Genomic DNA, 16449 nt, shown 5'->3' with positions numbered 1-16449 from the left:
TAGTAATTTTAAATTTCATAATTGACCGATTAAATCAACTTAATCAAATTTATTTAATTGAAAACAACCAAAATAAAATTATCTTATCTAAATTAAATTTGATAAATTTCAATCGAGTTATTCGATTTTGACCAAACAATGATTTATTGATCATGTACAAAAACAACACACTTTTACATTAAATATAAATCTTATATCAACGCCCTTCATCTAATCTAATTATAAAAACTGACTCAATTTGATGAATAGTAATATCTTTTGATTAAAACAGGGTAACGATATTTTCTTTTTTTTTTCCATACTAATACTTATTTTGACACTTAATTGAATCTTGAAAATTAGATGCTGGGCAGTAATTAACCCATAACATCTTCAACTTCATTTTCTCATTTTTCAAATGAATCGTGTTTCACTAAACTTATCATTGCTTAGCATAATTAGGAGCTCATTGGTTAGAGGGACTCTTACCCACTTCTTTTGGGTTTTTGGATATAAGCAAGTTATAATTAGTATTCTAAATTAAGAAGAAGAACAAGACGAATGTATGGAAAGTAATGCTTTGTCAAGTATGACATCAAGAGGGAGATGGTGTTGAATGAATGATATTCCCAATTCTTATTTCCGTATATATTAGAATAAAATAACAAAATAATTATATTTCCCTTAACTAAAAATAATTTCTTACCACATCAAATTCAAATGTTGTGGGGTTTATATCTTTTTCCCTTTCAACAACCCATCATTACTGAGTAAATCATAATCCTCAAAGAAAAGGAAATTACAACAAAAAAATTATAAAAGAAAAAACGAGAAAGAGAAAGATTAGAAGAATAATAGTAGAAGGGAGAAAACCCCACAGCCCGCAGCCAGGGCACCGCTGATGTGCTTCACATCCAGTTAATTGGTACTACTACTCGGAGATGTCAATGAAACAAGAGGAACCTTCACCGGATACTTCTCAATTTCATCCTTCCACGGGTTACCCCTTGACTCACTCTCTGGAGTCGACCTAAGAGCTCTCCAAACAGCACTGTTACACTTGAAACCCGATCCGAATGCAATCTGCCAAACCCGGTCACCACCGGAGACCCGACCTTTAGCCTCCGTATAAGCCAACTCATACCACAGTGAGCTACTAGAAGTATTTCCAAACCTATGTAGAGTCATCCTTGAAGGCTCCAGGTGCCAATCTGTTAGCTGCAAATTCTTCTGCACTTCATCCAAAACCGCCCGGCCACCAGCATGGATACAAAAATGCTCGAAAGCAAGCTTGAAATCAGGTATATAAGGCTTAACTTTGGCTTTGAGAATCTTCCTTCGAACAAGGGTAAGAAAGAACATGAACTGTTCCGTGAATGGTAAAACAAGGGGACCCAGAGTGGTGATATTGGTTTTTAATGCGTCTCCAGCCACAGCCATCAATTCACGAGCCAATGAAACCCCGATGGTTCCTTTGTCGTCCTCTCTTTGGTACACGCAGTTGTAATATTTATCATCCGCGCCTTTATGGGTTCGAACCAGCTGAACGAGCTGGTACTTGGAGCGGGCCCTGTCTCGTGCCTTGTTTGACAAGAGCACAGCGGCTCCGCCCATGCGGAATATGCAATTGCATAGCAACATGGACCGGTCATTGCCGAAATACCAATTCAGAGTAATGTTTTCGGTGCTCACCACTACGGCATATGTGTTTGGATTGGCTTGAAGGAGATTTTTAGCGAGCTCAATTGATATAAGGCCTGCGCTGCAGCCCATTCCACTAAGATTATAGCTCTTGATATCAGTACGTAGCTTGTAATGGTTGACTATCATGGCTGAGAGAGATGGAGTTGGACTAAATAAGCTGCAATTCACGATAAGGATGCCAATATCCGTCGGTTTGACTCCAGTTTTCTCAAAAAGTGAGTCGAGTGCTCCAAACATGACAGCTTCTGCTTCAGATCGAGCCTCTTCCATGCACAGCTTTGGTGGTCTTGATGTTATCCCTCTTGGGAGATACGTGTCATCTCCTAGACCGGACCGGGTCGATATCCTTCTTTGAAATTGAAGCGTTTCCTCCGTGAAAGCTCCGGTATCTTCAGTCATGTTAATGAACGAATCAACTGACATTTTCCGATCATCTTCAGGTTTGTAACAGGAGAAGTCGACGAGATAAACCGGCCTGGACCGCTTTGCATAGTAGAGGCCAAAGAGGAAGAACAGGACTAGTGAACCGGCAAGTCTTGTAGCAGCATCAATGCTATCAAGTCGAAGGGCTTGGTTGGTCCATAACTCGGAAATCCGGTCCAATTTTAGACCAGTGAACTGAAGCATCGTGGCAATTAAAAGTGGTAGGATTAGAGCAAACGTGAGAATAGTGGCGGGGTTACATGAATAACCATAGCCTAACTTTACATACTTAAGCTTTACAGATTGCAGGAAGTCAGGCAATCTTTGCCGGATTTTGATGACGGCGGAGGAGGAGTCTTTGAATGCCATTTCCGCAGTCAGCCTCTCTTTATCCATTTCTATACTATCCTTATCCATATTGTCTCTCGTAACTCTCCTTTTGATGGCTTAAGGAATATGGCGTTGTTGTCTATATATGTGGCGAGCAGCTGAACTAGAATCACCGAAAATCTTCTTAAAAATAAAAGTGAGGCCTAGAAATGAATTTGGGTCTGAAAGGAGTGGGAGAAAGCCAGAGGAAAAGGAAAAGCTTTGGGTATTAACCTGAGGAATGGGGAAGCTAGACCACTGGAGTTAATATAACAATAACTACAAGAAAGAACGGCAAGGAAAGCTGGAGGGAGAGTCTTGAATTAATGATGGGTAGTTCCGAGAAAGGATAGATAGCTCAACCACCGTAGGACTCTAGTACGGGATTAATTAGTATTGAGAAATCAAATTAATAATAATAATAAAAAGAATAAATTAAGCCCCCATCTCTCTAAGTCAAAAAGTTCAAAAAATCAGGTTTGGGGAAGAAGAGTGTTGGTATGTTTTTTGTTGATGGGAGGATGTCGATTTGTGGGGGCAATTGCCATCATGTGCGTTTCAGAGGTTTCTTTCAAGAAAGCTCAAACGAGTCCTTCCAGGGCTTCTCATTTTCCATTGCATGGAGTTTTGCCTCTTGCCAAGAAAAATCAATGAATGTGGTTTTTACATAAATGGGGTCCACGTGGCCTCCAAAGCAATGGAAGTCAAAAGAGAGAGGGAAGGGTACTCCGGGGAAGTAGCAAAGAAATGGCCGGTGGATTTTAGGTGACTGGCAATCAGAGCACAATAAATAGAGGGGTCAAAGAAGGTTGCCGCTAACCTGTCCAAATTCCCAGTATAGAAACTGACGATCTTGGTCTTTAACTTTTAGTCTTCTTGACGAATCACAAATTTTGCCACGTGTTTGTTCCCAAGAAACATAAAACCAAAACCTACGGGTTTGGGTAACAAAAAACAATTTTGTTTTTAGGCAACGCCTCCCTTGTCCCCGACCTGAACTTGATACTTACTGCTGTTTTCAATCTCAGACGAATCCTACGGCAGATTTCCTTTCTGTGGTTGAGATCCAACTTTCAGTCCGTCATTACATTTTAATACATATTCCTAGACGTGAACAATTGGATAATTAGTTCAGTTTTATTTGTCATGATTATAAATTAAATATTTTTAAGAAATTAAATAAAAATGATCAAATATACAAAAAGATTGAATCAACCAAACATCGAATTGATTCGATAGATTCAATTTTAAATCATAAAAATAAAATTTTTTTTTTTTTTGTAAATTATAATATTAAAATTTATAAATTTTATTCTAATTATAAAATATAAAATTAAACATAATATTTATGCTTCCACTCACATAATCGTATCTTTTCATATAAATTATCAAATTATCATAATAAATAAAATAAAATAAACATTTATATAATAAAAATATATAATACAAAACGATCAACTATCGCACATCATCAATTTGAATCTCTTCCATGACTTGACTCTTCACATTCGCTTATATAAGCTATCTAACAATTGAAAGTATATAAAAAATATAACTATTTATATTAGTTTAGTCTTTTAGTCAATTTTGTCCAAAAGTTTTAAAATCAAGAACTGATTAAATAAACTAATTGGTTCAAACTTTTTTAGACCAATAGACTTAATAAATCAATTAAATCAAACTGTTTTATTCAAATCTCATTCAGTTCAATTGAATCATTGATCCGGTTTAATTTTACTCACCCATATTTCCATTGACTATAACAATTCTTTTGTCCCATTTTTAAGAATTATTCCATTACTCCTAAATGCTATAAGTGTAATAAATAACTCAATTAAGAGTAAACATTTACTTACATTTCAACTTTTTTCTATAGCGCATTTTATAAATTTCTTTTAATTAACATTTCTAACATGGAGTTAGAGTTATTAATTTTACCCGATAATACTTTTAATTTGAAATTAAACTTATTATTCATATTTAAAAATATTTTTATAATTCTATTAAACAAACTTTAAAATTTATCTCATGGTGGGAATGAAAGTTGAGACAAATTTTTTTCCGAAGGTTAGCATTTCTCTTTTATTACAAAAACAAAATCCTTCTACGCCTTTCCGTTCTCAGTATTTCTGGTTTGATCAAAGTCGTAGATTGACTAAACTATTGATAGATTATTTGAAAACAAAGTGGATGACTTCTTGAGAGGGTTGTAAAGGTTGCTAGCCCACGCCCTCTATGCAATTTAATCCCCAGTCGTTCCTTATAATGGTAAATAACCAAATAATTAATAGCTATGTACTTCATCTTATAGATAAGTGCCCATGTTTAGTAGTTCATACCATTAACCATGGGAGTAACAAGAAGAAAAGAGTGTGCGCGTGTAATAAACCAACTCTCGGGTGTGGGCAGCAAGGGTTTAATTCAACCAATCTACCAACTGCGTTAAAATCCTTTTGGGTAAAATTTGGTGCCAAATCTGCACTCTTTTTGTGGTCTGATCAGTTTGTCGTTTCTTTTATCTGCACTAACTATTACATTCACGATTCATCCCTATTTCTTTTTATCACGCTATATTTGCAAAATAAAACTGAAGTTCCCCAACAACAGAGCCAACCAGTTTCTCACGGCCCTTCTCCATCCTACAAATTTTATCTCTGGGTTTTTCCTTCCCTAATCCATGTTTATGTTGTGTCCATAAATCAAAATTTTTCAAAACTTTGAAAGATAAAATTAGAAATTGCTTTTGCATTGCTGGAAACTATTTCGAAAATTAAGGCGTCTAGAATTTGAAAGAAAATTTATGAGTTTTCCACAGAAAAATTATGTGGTATTGAATTGCTTGAGAAGACATTTGCGATAAAAACGTTAGTTTCAAAGTATTAAATTGACCTTTTCGGCACAGAAATGAATAAGAAATTAACGTGAAAATAACTGAGGATTTAATTCAAGGCGTACGGGTAGTCGAGTGGCGCACTCACGAACATTTGTAGCCACCAAACATTCAAGAAGCAGTTCACGGCTTGAAATTTACGATATTACTCCTATACTTATGATGGCAAATCCGAACTACTTGACATTTATTTACGATCCCCCCACCACAGATCCCATTATTATTTTTCTTTATATAGTAGATTATCGCAAACACGCAAAAACTCTATGTAGTTCTTTGCTTCTTCCAGGCCATGTTATTTTCTTATCAAGCAATCATCTAGTCATAAATTGCAACTCAACGGGAGGTGACTTTTTATTCCGTTCACCTTATAAGCTTAACATCTGTCAATAATTGACGTCTAACCCTTTGGCCTTAGGGTGCAATTCTATAAGAGTTTTAATCCTGTATGTTTGATCACAGTACAAGTCGAAGGTACCAAGTTGTCCAATTTGGTAGCAAATGACATAACCAAAGAATTTGCTGCCTACCTAAACAGGCATCTCGCCAGCAATATCCGACCCATCCCTATTAACTGTCAAATGGAGAATCAAGCCATAAAAGAGCTTCATGCGTCGAACCCCTAACGATGAACTAATTCAATCAATGATTGATGTCAAGGACCTTGAACCACCACTTGCAGGTACGCTGTTTCCCCAACTGATTGTCGAAAGTTTGTAGCTGAAGGTCAACGTCATTATCTTGTCAGTTGTGACTACTGACTGTTTACAAGATGGCATGTGCCCGTTTTTATGTAAGATTACAAATTATAATTAGATAATTCCTTGAAATAATTATTGTTTGCCTTATTGCTCGAAGGTGACATGTTTCTTCTCTCATATATAAAAATGTTTTTAAGTTAGGAGTGAGTAAATGAGTGGATTAGATGATTTAGTTTACTTTTCTTAAAAACCAAACAAATTAAATATTTTAAAAAAATTAAAACCTATCAAGCTTAAAGAAAGATCATACTGACCAAATATATAATTGGTTTGATGAGTTTGGTTTTAGACCAATAGATTAAAATTTTATTATTTTTTTTACAAATTATAATATTAAAATTTATAAATTTCATCCATAATTATAAAATATACAAATTATGTATAAATTAAATATATGTATATGTATATATATAATATATTACTTTATTATATATATGAAATTAGTGACACAACTTATATGTTATAATATTTTAATTTTTATATTAAAATTTGTATAAATAATAACTGATTATAAATAATATGTTATAAAAATTAAAGCAATAATTAATAAAATTATTAGGTGTAATAATATAAATAAATTCTATTATAAGTTACAGTAATACTTATATATAAATTAAATATATGTATATATAATATATTACTTTATTATGTATATGTGAAATTAATGACTTAATTTTTATGTTATAATGTTTTATATTAAAGTTTGTATAAATAATAACTAATTATAAACAATATGTTATAAAAACTAAAATGATAATTAATAAGGTTATTAAGTGTAATTATATAAGTAAAGTTTATAATAAGTTATAGTAATATTTATGTATAAATTAAATATATATATATATAATGTTTATACAGTTGTATATATTTATAACATTTTATACTACGAAACATTACTAAAGTGTAATGATTATAACACATTAATATGTAAGATATTTATTATAATATATTATATTATTAACATATAAGTTATATAATTAAAATATATAACTTGTAATTTTATATTAATATAAAATTATAAATAAATAAATAAATAAAACTAAAATTAAATTGTTATGATTATGATTTGTATATGTACATAAAATAAAAAAATATATTTAAGAAAATTATTAATTAAGTTTACTACCAATTCTTCTTAATATATAAAAAAATTATATATTAATATATATAAAAAATTAGTTTGGTTTTCTAGATACATTAATCTAAAAATTTTAAAATTGAAAACTAACCAAAAAACTGGTTGGACCAATTGATCCCATAGACCAATTAAATTAAACTGCTTTACCTAAATCACATTTGATTTGGATGAATAATTAGTCTGGTTTGGTTTTTCTCATCCTTATCTCTAGTTATAAGGATTTTACAGTCAAGTAACTATCAATCAGAATGATTGATGTGAGTCCTTAAATTTTGACTTTCATTAAGTTTATATTAGTTATAATGCTAAAAAAATTATGGAATTATTTAAAATAAATAAATTTTAATTTTTTATAATGTTTAATCAAATCTTTATATTTTTATTATTAAGCTCTTATGAAAAATAATAGCTTTTAGAATTAAGCTAAAATTATTTGGTAAACTGTTTAATAAAATAAATTACATAAGCTCTAATTTCAGTTAAAATTACCATAAAGAATATTTATGCCATCTTCAATCACCTAATAAATTATAATGTAATGCTTCAAGTTTATATATAATTTCAGATGTTAAAATCAATGAAATCGACGAAAAAATGAAATAATTTTCAAATTTGTATAGTAGCAATAATATTAGATTTTTATTGATTTAGCAACAATCGGATCATGATGTTTCAATTCTCCAAAAAAAAGAGAAAAAAAAAGGAAACTATGTATTTAATATTAAAATTCTTTTTGGTGAAAAAGAGAGAAAACTTTTAAATACTATCTAATGTAGTTTTGAATTTTAGATTTTTTTTTCTTAATCTTTGTAAAAATAAAAAATTTTAGATTTTGATATTCTATTTTTGGATTTTCTATTTTTTTCTGAATGCAGTTTTAAATTTTAGATTTTTTTTTCTTAATCTTTGTAAGAATTAAAAAACTCTAGCTTTTGATATTCTGTTGTTGTTGGGTCTTCTGTCTTTTTCAAAAGTTTTGGTAGAGAGAGGTAAAAGAAAGGACATCGCGATTTACATTGAAAAATAGTAATTTGCATAAGAAAAAAGAAGAGAAAAGAGAGGAACATTGATTGAGGAAGGAGTATTTTTTGAAAAATTAATATGTTTTTAAAAAAAAAGAAGAGAAAGTTCCTCCTTATAGCTTTTTTTTAAGTTTTGTTTTTAAAAATTTTATTTTTTAAAAAAATTACTTTTTTTAAAAAATTTTAAAAAATTATATTTGATCTGACTTTTACTTTTAAAAAATAAATAAGTTGAAAAAAGTCAAGCTAAATAAATACTTAATATAATTTAATTTTTTTTAATATTATGTCTTTATGTTATTTACATATCATAAAAAATTTATTATTTTTTATATTTTTATTTTTGAATTTGGACCACTTGAAAACAAAAGTAAATCGAGACAATGGGAAACAATGTGACGTACTTTTTGGGCTTTAACTAGATGTCCTAAAGGACTTAGAAACCGATGGAGTTGGCCAGATGTTGACTTATTGTAGGAACTTAATTAAGCAATTTCTGTCTGAATGGACCTCTTTGGGCTATAACTTTGGAAACTGAGATGCCCTTTTAGACCATTTGTGGTCTGGAAATCAACCAGCTCTGCTTTTCCTCTAAACGAAGGTCAGAGGCCTGTCTTTGTTCATACATTTTGTGGTTCTCATCATTGTTCGTGTCACCCTTAATTAATCTGCAACGTGGTGATTAGGTTTAGATTCAATGTCACAAATTTATCTGAGGATCAATAGTCATTACTTAAGATTAATTTAATAAAAACAATAATTGCTCGAAATATAGCATCAAATAGAGCATTCCTCCATCTGAGGAACAGTAACCTACTGGCAAAATTTCAATGGGTTTGGTTACTTCTTAAGGAAATAAAAATCTTCCACTTTATACAAGAAAGTTGGCAATGAACCATGCCTCACGTTTTGAGGCACTTAATTCCCTTCCCCAAAGGCCCAACCAACAGTATACACTGACACTCTAAGAAAAATATGTGCACTAGGCTAAAGCAAGCATGAACCAAACAAGATGTAGCTTTTGTTATGGCCAGCACCAGCAAATCACAAAGTCAACGAACTTTGCTCATTACAACGGTAACAGGAATTGGGGAGCAAGTAACAGAGAATCACCTTTGCCCTTCAGCAATTTCTTCAGATGTCCAGACTATATCTTTCAATCCAGATGAAAAAGTTTTGTAGAACTGTCATTTGAAAAGAAGAACTAACACATATAAGAAATCATTCAAAACCATCTATTTATATTCCTATTACATAGGGAAAGGAAAAGAAACAATGGGACATCTTATTCAACACATAAACTCAACTGGACAAAATTCAAGTTGATATTCATAGCCAAAACGATACCTTGTGAAACTCCAAGGTGTCACCGCCAGTTTTCCGGAGCTCCACCATGTGCAAGGAGGGAGCCACCTCAAACACCTGAGATCAAAGGGACATGAGTTTTTTTCATATTTCTCTGGTGTGAAATAATGTAAGAATAGATGCTGAGAATTGGAAACATTTTTGCACTGTATCTATAAAGTTTCTATGGACTTTGAGCGCTTCGATCGGTAAACTTTTCAGGCAGAGGTGGTATTAGCATTAAAGATGAAAAACCATGAGTTAATATTATTAAAACAGTACATATTTGAACTTACAAAAGAATAATCGGTTCATAGTTGAAAGGGATTAGTCCTTGAGCTTGGACTCCCAAATCCTTTCGAGGCCAGCTTAGGAAGTGCTACTTAGTCTTAGTAAAACCTAATGTGAGACGAGGCTTGAGACTAACATATTTGGATAACCAGAATCCACATAGCCAGGCCAGGCCCATGAATCCATGACTACATTATTAAAAAATGATGTAGGCTCTTAATGAGACAATTGTAACTATGTGCTACTCATTTCAATCGGCAGTAAATTTTCATCATATTCCAAAAAACTTAACAAGGTGCTTGACCGGTGAGCAAATAATTCAGTACCTCGGTGGCTACAGAAAGCTGGCCCTTTCTCCCACTTTTGTCGCCTTTCAACTTCATCTGTGACAACACGTATATAACAAAGGCATGAGATTTGAAACAGAATTTGAGAACATTCCAACTAGCAGTTTTGAATAAGAATCTATCATATCACAGAAAATCAAAGAAATCAAATCAGGTTGTGCAGCATAGATGAAAGAGAAACCAAACCTTGTAGTTTCTCTTGTGAACATTAAAGCCCAGAGGCTTTGCAGCTTCCTCAATTTTGGAGATAATTTCATTTGGAGGACATTGGGAAGCAAAACTGGTTTCTCGCTTAACATGACCCTATAGTTTTCAATTCAAACCAACACAGCAGGAAAGATACAATTAGCCATGAAAGAATGTCTCATAATTATAAGATGGAAAGTGGAGATCCAGGCTAAAAAAATTCAATAAAGGGAATTGTTCAAAATTTTCTATTAACACAATATTTAGTACAGAAGCTAAAGGGATCTTAATTACATACCGTCTGCTTCTCAAACAAATTGTCGAGACTGAAGCTTTGCGACCTAGAGATAAGCTCAAAAGCATTCATTGATACGGGTTTCTCTTTCCTTTCTGTTACAAGGTGCTCCTGTAAAATAAACAAACAATAAGTTACTTCAGATGAAATTAATTCTCATATTATTCTTTCATTTTGAGTAGATACTCTGCAAAGCAACAAACACATAACAAAAGCACTAGTTTACAGGGTCAATGGTCAAAATTTTTGTACAACAAGAAACCTGTCTATCAGCCGCACATTATAAAGTGGCTGCAAGAGAATACGTTTAGAACAGAGATCTTGTCACACACTAATAAAACAGACACGAAATTATGTCTTACATTTGAGTCATTAAAAACCGCATCTATGTCATCAAGATTTACATCCTCTTCCTGCTCAAATTGTGGTGGCTTGTAGCCTTTCTTGAACCATTCATCTTGTAGAATTTCAGGAATAGTTATTCGCTGTGCAAAAAGAATGTGCAGAGTTGCAATGTGGTATTATAAGAAGTTAAATGTTAAATAAAAAGAAGAAGAAGAAAGAAGAGATGGAAAGGAATAATTTAATTGTTCAATATGCTTTTTATAATTTAGGAATGTAACCTATCCCGAGAACAAAGACAGCAGGTAATCAGTAATTTCCAAATCATGAAAGAGTTTTGGAACTTACTGTAAGAGGGTTTGGGTCAAGAATACGCTTAATCAATTTCCTTGCACCAGATGAAAACCATGATGGACAGGTAAAATCAGCCATCCAGATCTGAATTACATCAACAAGTACCAACACTTTTAATGAAATTCTCACCAGCTGAAATTGAAACCAAATCTGGGAGTACTCACTTTTTTATACAAGGCTGCAAGATTTGGCTCATCAAAAGGCAAATAGCCAGCCATAAGTACAAAGAGAATAACTCCACAAGACCAAATATCAGATGATGTACCATCATAACCTTTATCCTTGAGCACCTGACAAGAAAGATGTCATATACCGGAGTGAACAAAAAGTTGCACAATTACTGCTCACTATCTCAATAAGTCATGAGTGATACCTCCGGAGCAACATAATTTGGAGTCCCACAGGCCGTGTGAAGCAACCCATCTTCCTAAATTTCGAAGAATGTTAGAAAGGTTTGCATCCATATCACAAAAAACAGGAAAGAAAGAAGATTAACTACTAGACATGAAGTTTTCCCTCTTTGTTTTCCTCCCCTTTTTGAGTTTTGACATTGGACATTTGATGGTCAAGGGTCAACCTAGCTATCTGTCAAACAGCATAATTGATTGTATGTTATTAATGCAATGGCCTATGTAACTGGCCTGCATCCCCACACGCCGTTCCTATTTCCTAGCCATCATTAGAATGTGCATTCTATGCTATCACATTATAAACTTTCGGTATCAAAAACCACTAAAACTTTAGGTTTGGATTTCAATTTCATAAAACCACCCTAGTCAATAACTAAACATTACATGCTTACCCGAACTTGCTGCGAGAAAGCACTCAATCCAAAATCTGAAATCTTAAGAACACCATACGAGTCCAGAAGAAGATTCTCAGGCTGCAAATTAAAAGAAAATGCATAATTACGCATGCATTAGGAAGTAGAATCCAAGTTGAACAAACTGCTCCAAATTCAAAAACTTTCAAACACACTCCTCAATCAGTTAGTGAAAGAGAAGGCTTGAACCTTCAAATCTCTATGGTAGACGCCTCTACTGTGGCAGTAATCAACAGCATTAATAAGCTGATGAAAATAGCTTCTAGCTTCATCCTCTTTGAGTCTCCCACGCTTGGCCTACAAATATCAAAGAATTAGTGCCATCAAAAATATAAAAGCAATAATGGTACCTACTATACATCAAGCAAAAACTCCACGAGCGATATTCTATGTTCATTTTTACTATAAATAACTGTCAATAAACGACAATTCCTTACAATTTTGTCGAAAAGCTCGCCTCCATCAACAAACTCGATCACGATATAAATCTTTGTCTTGCTTGCCATAACCTTTGCATTAAGAGCAAAGAAATTTAAAATAAAATACGCATTTAATATTCTTATCAGCAATGCTGGCATGCTAAACCATACACCATAAGTTCCGGGATAGTTATTACCTCAATATTTTAATGACATTGGATGCTTGATAAGCTTCATTGTTGATATTCTCTTTTTATCTGCCCCAATAAAATCACCGTTAAAAAACCAACAAATACCAGAAATGTAATGCTGAATAGTAGTTTATCAAACGTCACAACAAATTAACCAAAGACTTTGCAACAAAATTTAATCATGAGTTCATAACCCAGATTTGATTAATGGTACAACATTTGACCATTGGACCCCACATTAAACGTGGGACCAGGTGGTCCTAATTTTTGTAATTAGTACACGTGAGACCCTCGTTTATTGAATGCAATTTTTAATGTTGCCATGTGCATGCATGGAGTGGAGGAGATTGCAAGGGAAGGAAAGAAGGTTACCTGTTCAACCATTCGGTGACGGAGAACTTGGTCACGGTCCAGGATTTTAATAGCCACGCACTCGCCGGTCTCAACATTCTTGGCGAACTTAACCTTCGCAAACTACCCTCACCCAAGGTTCTTCCCAGCTCGTACTTCCCTACACGTGTCCTCGTCTGACCCTGCGCCGTCTTCTTCTTCGTGCTCATTCTCCGCTGCTCAACCGTCCGATCAGATTGCCGGGTTTCAACCTATCTCGGTTTCGACTTTGGTGCTTTTTTCCTTTGTTGCAGTAAATTGAAATTTGAGATGCAGCAAAATTGAGGAGAGAAAGGAGAGGGAAAACTGGAGAAGGAGAGGAAGACAAGGAGTGGGAAGGAGAGGGACGGATTGGAATGGAACTGAAATATTATTATTGCGCGGGTGGGCCCAGAAGATGATGATGTGGACCCCCTTACCATCTGTGAAAAAATTCCGTGTTTCTCCGTGGCTGCCCGCCCTTATTTGGTTTTAGTAGGGATGATATATTTGCCTTTGAATTCACCAATCTCTCCCTCTTATCTTGTTTCCTCTTTTTTTAAAAAAAAAAAATTTAAGATAAAGATGGAGATTTAATTCAGTGGGGGAGTCTACTTTCTCTCCAAAAGAGTTTTTTGAGGAGCTAGCAAGACAAGAATCCGCTGCCAAAGAATCCAAAGTTTTGAGATACATAGAAATTCTGAAGTTTATTAGTGTAGGATATGTTTCCGACGCATTTAGTGGATTATTTTTTATAAAGGCATATTCGTTTCAACAAAGAAGCTGCACAATTTGCCTGAAAATATTCATGTCAATGATATAAAATAATTAGTAATATTTTAATAAATAATAATTAATTAATTATTAATTTAAAATAAAAATATAATCATTTATGATAAATAAATAAATTTTTTCTTAAATAATTTAAGAAAATTTTTGAATATTATGTCTTAGTGATACCATCACTAATGTCACATAAATATTATATATATATTTTTATCGTAAGTAATAAATGATTGTTTTAAATTGATCTAAGATCTTCTTACATTATAATTCTTATCAACTTTAGTTCACGTTATTGGTAGCCTTAACCTATTCAATACGTTGAAATTTAGTTACGAGTCAACTTACTTTGAGAAAATTCGTTTTTTTTTTTATTTAAAGAAGAGAGAATCTAAATCTTACTCTGTACCAACCAGTGATCTAAGTTTAGCATTAAGAGTTCTAAATTTATGGGTCTTCAATATTGAAGAGGGTGATGTAGTAATTGAACAATTAATAAGGGCAGGGCAATGGGACCAGAACCAGGAGCCAACATCAATGATGCAATAACTCAAATGAAGAAATGGATCAATAATTGAGAACGTCCAAAAATACCCAAACCACAAGATGAAGTCCAGTCGTCCCAGATGAAAAGGATGTAATAGGTTGACTAGGAACTTGCTCGGTGGCTTCTTTGTGTTCTTCAGATGGCCTCTGCAGCCTTTTCCATGCCTAGCATTTGAGCCTTATCTTGTGCAACTTTCAGTCGACGTGGCGCACTAGAAGTCTCGTCCACAAACAAATTCGCAAGGCAAGAGATTTTTGACATGAGACGACATCACATCAATAATAAAAAATAGAATAGATTTTAAATATATAAATACAAATTTTTTTTATTTATTAGACATATTTTTTAGATTTAAAACGTAAACTTATGATACAATCATATTCTCTCTCATGTCATTTAGTCTGTGTACTTTGAGGTGGAATCAATTGTTTCTCTTTTTCCGTTTGATCATGTGATTTGTTCTCTACAAGTGTTAATTCTGTAGGCCCTTTCATTGAATTATGCTGTCTCCTGCCTTATACATTAGTACTGTCAAAATTAGGTCAGCTCTTTGGCCAAACTTATTAGGTAAGAGACAAACTTAAGGTCCTGTTTTCCCTTTTACTTCGAGGGATGCTAACCTCCCAACATCAACCTAAAAAAAAGATTGGATGGTACCTCTTTAAGGACAAAATGGCATTACATTCTTTCGGATTGCGAATCATGCTTTCAAATGAAGTTTTGAGAACAAATTTTTAATAAAGGGAATTAATATATATATATTTTTTTATGATTTCAAATTTTTTTTCATGTGATATCATGTGGTTTTTTTTTTTTAAATTAGCATCTTATAAATATAAATTTTTTTCACGATTAGCGCATTGTGAATAACTTCTCTTCCCACAAAAGGTAAAGTTAATTATTTTACTTAATAAAATTATAAACCTATCTTTAAATGTGAACAAATAAGTTAACTTTGAATTGAGAGTATTTTACTAATTTTACTAGGTAAAATTAAAAGCTTAATTTTTATGAAAATAAAAATTATCCATTAAGTGTTAATTAGAAAAAAAAAAGCATTACCACACAAGACATTAATTGAGAACTTTGCGCGAATATGATGAAGTTTACCGTTTAAAGTAGATGAATATCTTAGAGAAGCCTTAATCCATTCCTAAAGAAAATGGGCATGAGAGGTAAAGACTATAGTATTGGCCTTCCTGGGTATTCATGAGACTGATCTTAAATTTAAGTGGAGTGGCCTATATGGTTGACTAGTTGAGCCCAATCTGAACATTTGGGCTTGAAGCCTACTCGTGAAATCTGACTACCTTCAACTTTTGAATTTACAATTGGAAGAGTTTATAGTTCAAAATTTTCTGTTTTCTCTCTCTTTCGTTTGGTAAACAAATTCCTTGCAAGAAAGAAGAGCAATTTTTTTTTATGTTTTTGTGGCTGAGTAGCTGCAGCCCCCTTTCAGGATTACACCCTGATAGCTTTCAGTTTACAAGAAAGACGAAAGTGTAGACATGAGGCAAAACCCTGGTATTAAACCAGAGCCGGTTAAGGGATATTCTTGCTCCCGCTAAAATACATCGCCATGGTTACGTAAATTATTTTATAACTATCAGAAAGTTGTCACTGAAAACTAAAACACTAAGTTTGGATTGGATATGTCCCCACGATGAAACTAGTTTTGTCATGTTAGCTCAAATCTGACATATTACCAAGTCCCAAGTTTCCTAGAGTCATGCCTGTAAGGAAACTTCATTTTCAATGCCTAGATGGATAGAATCTTAAGAGATTAATATTCAGTTTCCACATATATTACTAAACTTCAATTATTTGCTTCTTTATTTGCTTGTATATTTGTTTATAGGTGTTTCCTTGGGT

At 33.0% G+C, this 16449-nt stretch overlaps 2 protein-coding genes across 3 annotated transcripts; both read right to left on the bottom strand.

The window, feature by feature from the left end:
* Window positions 1-591: 591 nt before the first annotated feature.
* On the bottom strand, window positions 592-3027 carry KCS1 (3-ketoacyl-CoA synthase 1). Its single transcript, XM_021424170.1, has one exon. The coding sequence runs from the start codon at window positions 2521-2523 to the stop codon at window positions 898-900; it is 1626 nt and encodes a 541-aa protein (XP_021279845.1). The 5' UTR covers window positions 2524-3027; the 3' UTR covers window positions 592-897.
* Window positions 3028-8614: 5587 nt separating this feature from the next.
* CIPK9 (CBL-interacting protein kinase 9) lies at window positions 8615-12819 on the bottom strand. 2 transcript variants are annotated; one of them, XM_021424171.2, is made up of 13 exons: window positions 12706-12812; window positions 12458-12565; window positions 12248-12328; window positions 11819-11872; window positions 11610-11735; window positions 11440-11529; window positions 11112-11234; window positions 10753-10860; window positions 10455-10571; window positions 10248-10304; window positions 9634-9708; window positions 9400-9470; window positions 8615-8954 (listed from the first exon to the last, which is right to left on the bottom strand). In XM_021424171.2, exons 1-13 carry the CDS (start codon window positions 12772-12774, stop codon window positions 8834-8836), a joined length of 1200 nt encoding a protein of 399 aa, XP_021279846.1. In that variant the 5' UTR covers window positions 12775-12812; the 3' UTR covers window positions 8615-8833. The 2 variants fall into 2 exon arrangements, with proteins under 2 accessions (XP_021279846.1, XP_089639343.1); XM_089783217.1 differs by lacking the exon at window positions 8615-8954 and having other exon boundaries at window positions 9101-9470; window positions 12706-12819.
* Window positions 12820-16449: the final 3630 nt, after the last annotated feature.

Source organism: Theobroma umbraticum, unplaced genomic scaffold (assembly GCF_002168275.2).
Source record: "Theobroma umbraticum cultivar Fairchild unplaced genomic scaffold, ASM216827v3 scaffold_4.1, whole genome shotgun sequence".
Taxonomy (NCBI): Eukaryota; Viridiplantae; Streptophyta; class Magnoliopsida; order Malvales; family Malvaceae; genus Theobroma; species Theobroma umbraticum.
The sequence above is the reverse complement of the archived record's forward strand: the minus strand, read 5'-3'. Positions and strand labels throughout refer to the sequence as shown.